The sequence below is a fragment of the Amphimedon queenslandica genome, unplaced genomic scaffold (assembly GCF_000090795.2).
Source record: "Amphimedon queenslandica unplaced genomic scaffold, v1.1 AMPQUscaffold_12958, whole genome shotgun sequence".
Classification (NCBI taxonomy): Eukaryota; Metazoa; Porifera; class Demospongiae; order Haplosclerida; family Niphatidae; genus Amphimedon; species Amphimedon queenslandica.
Window position 1 is genome coordinate 17253 of NW_003546806.1, and position 5522 is coordinate 22774.

General features: G+C 35.2%; 2 protein-coding genes across 2 annotated transcripts in view; both read right to left on the reverse strand.

Annotated features, from left to right (window-relative positions):
- Positions 1-5274, reverse strand: part of LOC100634207 (FK506-binding protein 15-like) — a gene marked incomplete at its 3' end in the record, with an annotated part of 15537 nt that extends 10263 nt beyond the window's left edge. Inside the window, exons 1-6 of the mRNA XM_020002221.1 lie at positions 5110-5274; positions 4919-5025; positions 4775-4838; positions 4661-4730; positions 4386-4460; positions 4229-4327 (exon numbers count right to left, since the gene is read on the reverse strand). Coding sequence (XP_019857780.1) covers positions 4229-4327; positions 4386-4460; positions 4661-4730; positions 4775-4838; positions 4919-5025; positions 5110-5141 — 447 coding nt within the window. The remainder of the gene's footprint in view (positions 1-4228; positions 4328-4385; positions 4461-4660; positions 4731-4774; positions 4839-4918; positions 5026-5109) is intronic.
- LOC100634456 (mitoguardin 2-like) lies at positions 2302-4146 on the reverse strand. Its single transcript, XM_011408508.2, has 8 exons — positions 3997-4146; positions 3878-3954; positions 3456-3615; positions 3276-3374; positions 2816-2950; positions 2677-2730; positions 2506-2622; positions 2302-2457 (listed from the first exon to the last, which is right to left on the reverse strand). Exons 1-8 carry the CDS (start codon positions 4069-4071, stop codon positions 2329-2331), a joined length of 846 nt encoding a protein of 281 aa, XP_011406810.2. The 5' UTR covers positions 4072-4146; the 3' UTR covers positions 2302-2328.
- Positions 5275-5522: the final 248 nt, after the last annotated feature.

Below are 5522 nucleotides of genomic sequence, written 5' to 3' on the forward strand. Positions count from 1 at the left end.
GCACACACCCATTTTATGGAGAGGCTCTTGTTGACATCTTTTATAAAGTAAGTCAATAGCAATGCATAGGACTGCTTAGCTTTGAATTTTAACACCAATATATTGAAGCTACTATCTCTTACTCTAGTTACAAGAAGCTAGTATTTATACTGGTCAGTTACTACAAAATGTCAAGAATGTTGCAGATTTCTGTAAACAAATGTCTCCTATTTACTATTATGACTCTGTCTCTGATACGTTTGTTAATTGTATCTTGGTAAGTCTCAGCAATTATGATAACTTTAAATTAATTTGATATTAATTTAGGGCCCCATTATTAAAGGTGTTAGGGACTCGATCTTCGAGTTTGATAAATTGATGCAAGCAAATCTTCTCAAATATGCTGCTAGTATATTGTACGATATTATCTCCATCATCATTGCTCTTTTGCTGTTTATCTGTCAATCCACTCTTGGATCTGCTACTGATATGAAGCAGTTGATGATATTTGCCACTGTTATCCACCTTATCATATGTGGAGACATTGAGAGTAATCCTGGACCGTCATTTGACACAAGAGGTAAGTAACATTTTTAATTTATTTTAGTTAATGATATTGTTTTTCTCTCTAATATAGACCTCCTGAAAAAGAAGCCAAAGGTTTCTGATCTCTATAGAATATTTACTCAATCTGACGCTGAATGTCACTGGAAAACCATCGGTATAGCATTAGAAGTGAAAGTGAAAGACCTGATTGGTGATCCAAGTTCTGCAGCAGATAAACTTTTGCTTGTTTTTGAAAGATGGAGTGATAGACATCAAGACTTCACGTGGGAAAGGATTATTGAAGCTTGTGAAGATTATGATGACTTGGGGAAAGTTCATTGCGCCATTGTTGAGTTTTTGTCATCTTGTAAAGCGCACAGGGAGTATGGAAGTAAACCTGACTTTGACTGTACTTACACTGAAAGTATGACGATACACAAAGAGAGCAAGGAGAATGAAAATGGATATTTAAACAAGACAGTTATTATATTAGTGATATTCCTCATTATATTAGTGATAATCCTCATTGTATTAGTCTCGTGCTTCATTTATCAAGTAAGGGCTAACTTAGCCTTGCAAGGCCAGTGCTGGCCTCATGAGACTACATGCAGGACTGACTGTGAATGCTGAGAACATTCCTTTGACACACTGCTGCAACTGTAATATGTACTGTATTATTATAATTATGTACTGTTTTATTATATGTATACTGTTTTATATTCTTAAAATATTTTGTTTACAATAATTTGAAGTGTTCAATGATAAGCCAATTCCAATTGTGCAGCACCACATAAAAATTGAGAGCAGGAAGAATGACGATGAATACTCAAACAAAAACTTCATCGATTACTGATAACCTTCAAAGTACTAATCATAGTCTTGTGCGGCATCATTTATCAAATTACAGACTGACTCCAAATGCTAAGAACATTTCTTTTGCAATTGTTTATTGTGCTTTTCATCACAATTTTCATAAAATCATCTATCAGGTTCAGGAGGAATTTGTCTTCATGAAAATGCAGTTAATGCACTAATCACGTGAATACATAAAGAGGTGAGGTTTTGTGGCTTGCATTATAAAAGATCTTAATGGACTAATTAATTTTAATTAATTTTTAATGGACTAGTGATAACTGTCAATTATTTTATTTATTATTTAGTTATTTATTGACAGTTATTTTTACATATATAAATATAAAATATTTTATATATATTTTATTTTATATAAATATTATATAAATATTACATATTTTACATTTTTTCATTATCATACCGCTTTGTATTATTGTAAGCTTTTGTGGCATCATTATTTATCATCAATGGACAGCTGATAACATAAACTGTTGATAACATATTCCTTAACTGCCTTACATAATGTACAGTTTTATTGTATGAAGTATATATATATATTCTGTTTATTGTGTTTAATATTTTATATTTTGTTCCTCATAAATTTTAAAGCCAATACCTTTGCATCAGAAAATTTACATTCATCGCCAACAATATTTTTTTGTCTTTAATAATGAATAAAAAAACAATATGTGACCATAATTGACAAAAGGGCCCTTATGGCGGATTTTAATATTGATCGTTTTAATGGAAAATATCAACCTGTGAGTGCTTTGTTAGACAATAATTGTTTCTAAAAGTTTCATGGTAACTTTTTGCATCCTGTGGAGTAATTTTATGATAAATGGGGCTCAGGAAGTTGGATTTTTTAGGCTAGAAAGACAAATTTCACTACCCGCCATAAGGTACCTTTTGTCAATTATGGTCACATATTATTATAAAATACACAAGATGCTAGATATTAGAAAGAGAATTGACAGCTCTTCTCGTGTGATGCATGATGTCATCAGCAAGAGTCTGAGCTGAACTATATCTAACAGTCTCCAGTGAAAACACAGCAATGAGGAGCTTCATTATCGTAGCCTATTAATGGGCGGGGTCACTAGGGGGTGTGGTTTGTGTTTATCTCACCTTAAACTGCTGACAGTGCTCGTTGAGTTGATTGTTACTGCCGAGGAAACCCCACGCAAAGACGGGGGAAATGGTCTCACTTAGACTGTAGAATAGGTACATGAACCCATTTTTACTCTGAGAGAGAGGGAGGAGGTTAAATTAAAGTGATTATGTTTGAGTTGTATGTACTTTTAATAAACTCTTCTTAGTCTTAAGAATAGACCAAACTGCTGTATTTAACATCTGTAAAAGAAGACAATATTGATCATAAAGCATTAGTTACTATTATTATTATTATTATTATTATTTATTTATTTATTTTATTTACACTTTGCTTGATCCCATCTGATATCCATCCATTCTGTATCACTGACAGCATCGCTGAAGGAGGGCTAGCCAAGTCATCAAAAGCATCCAACAACAAGAAGTCCAAAGCAATGTCATATATATTCATACATACTACCTGAGAAATGATAAGAAACATCCATTTAATGTAAATGTACATCCAGGCCCATAGCCAGGGGGGGTGATTGGGATGACATGTCACCCCCCTTTTGAGTTAGTACCTTTGTTTGTTTGCTTAAATCAAACATGTATTTGTGGTATTTCATGTGCATTCAGTCCAACTTGTCACCTCCCATTTTATGTAACTCATACTTTGTCACCCCCATTTCATGTAATTCATATTTTGTCACCCCCCTTTTTGTAACCCTGGCTACGGGCCTGGCATCAGTAACTATGTAATCTTTCTCTTTCTCTCTCCCCCCTTCTCTCTCTCTCTCTCTTACTCCTCTCTCCGACAGTTCAATGTTCGTCTTATTCAAATTCTCCGGCACTTGACAAAACTTAATGATATTATCGTAAGCTTCAAGAAATGGGCCAGCATCCTAAACAACACAAAAAACACTAAAAACCCAATCCAACAAATATCATACATGTATAAATATTAATATTTCAGTCTCCCTTACGTATGCTGATTTTATCAGTAGTGATACTACCATATCTCTCCCGGCATCAATCAGGTATTCTCTGTTCTCTGGTGACTGCAGTAGCAGGTTCATGGCCTGACGGACACAGTGTAGCTTAGCTAGGAAATCTCTTTCACTAGTGCAGCATAAAACATCAGTTCTAAGAGAAAGAAGAAAAAAAAAATACAGTGAAACCTGTCCTAAAGGTCACCTGAATAATGAGGCCACCTCTCTATTACAGCCATAAGCCAAAATCCCGTACTAAATGGCTGTATTACAGAGGCTGATCTGTAATGCAGCCACCTGCCTAATCAGGCCATTTAAAACTGGCCCAAGGTTGACCAGATTAAACAGGTTTCACTGTATTATTATTATTTTTATTTTATTTTTATTAAATCAATCATATTAATGTTTTTCAATACCTCATTGTTCTACATGGCACTGCTCCTCTTTCAACAACTTCCAGTGATGATATGTAGAACGAATGCTTAAATGACACCTAAATAACGTTCTAGTGGGCGTGGTGATGGGTGTGGCTTACCGTATCCAAGTGTTGGGTAGCAGAAACGAAGGAATCGTCCAAATCCAATAGATAATCAATAATGGGTGTGGCCATTATTAATATTATAATCAATAATCAATAGATAATCAATAAGGACTAAATCTTGTTTCAAAAGTTGAGAAAAAGCTGGACCAACACTATTGGCCTTGCAAACTGCAATCTAATTTAAAAAGAATTAATACAGCCCATATACATGTACATGTACACTTACCTCTTTAGCTAGTTTAACAGCATCTTCAGTACTAGTGAAATGAAGTGACCACGCCTGTCTAGCATCGTCATAGAAACTCGCACAATTACTAGCTTGAATCTAGAGAAATAGAGGATCATAAATAGATGTACTACATGAACAATGTACATGTACTTACAGTCATGTTGAAAGAGGTGTCAACTTTAACAGAAGTGACATGTTTATTATTAGACAAATATAATAACATCTTGTACTAGAGAGGGAGAGGGAGAGGGAGAGAGAATCCAATTCACTTAATAATTGAAGATGAAAGTACATGTACATCATAATGGGAACATCATGTGTGTATTAATGTATACATAATGGGAATTAAAACAACATTATTATTATTATTATTATTATTATTATTATTATTATTATTATTAAAATTATTGTCTTGTATTATTAACTCACGTCTCTACTTGAGTGAAAACCTATAAGTGTACATCCTAACTTGCCCTGAGGCTGATAACGACCATCAACGCTAAAAATAAATAAATAAATAAACAAATAATTTTAAATGATTACTGTTTTTGACAGTCAACTGAAATGGCTGCTAAAACTTGCTGTGACTCTTGACCACTCCCACTACCTACGTAATAAAAGTCATTATTGTTACTATTATTCCTGGCCCAGTCCCACCCTCCTCCCTTTCAGCCCCTCCCACTTTACCTTTTTGCTTCTTGGGTTGCTTCGGAGCTTTATAGGTGAGGGATTCATTGCCGTGACTACCATCCATTGCAACGCTAGCTCCAAATATAGAGGCTAGACCAGAACCACTGGAAGTGGAAAAAAGAGAAACAGTTCAATTCATTAGAAGACTGCCACGCCCCTAAAATGTGACCAATTGTGGCTTTCCTTACCCGCCAGGTCCTAGGTAATCATCTTCATCCATTCTCTCCCTCTCTTCTCTTTTTTAGGACTGGATTGTTCCAGTCCTAACTATCAGGAGATATATAATGGATGGAGGAAAATGTCCTCTAAAATGTCGCACAAGTCACGTGAATCGTGAATGCAGAAGTAGGCGAGGTTTCGTGCAAATTCTTCATATCATTCGTGGTGCGGTGACGTGTTGTTATTGTACTTGTAGTTTCATCAAGGGCGGATCTAGGACCAAAGTTTATATTACTCCAGAAAATTTTTGGGGGGGCATTGCCCCCCCTGGCCCCCCCATAGATCCGCCACTGAGTTTCATAGGTGTATAGGAAGCTATTGAAAAGTGGGGGGGGGGGACAATGATGCATGCAATTTCTCAAATTAAAATTTACTAGCTTGT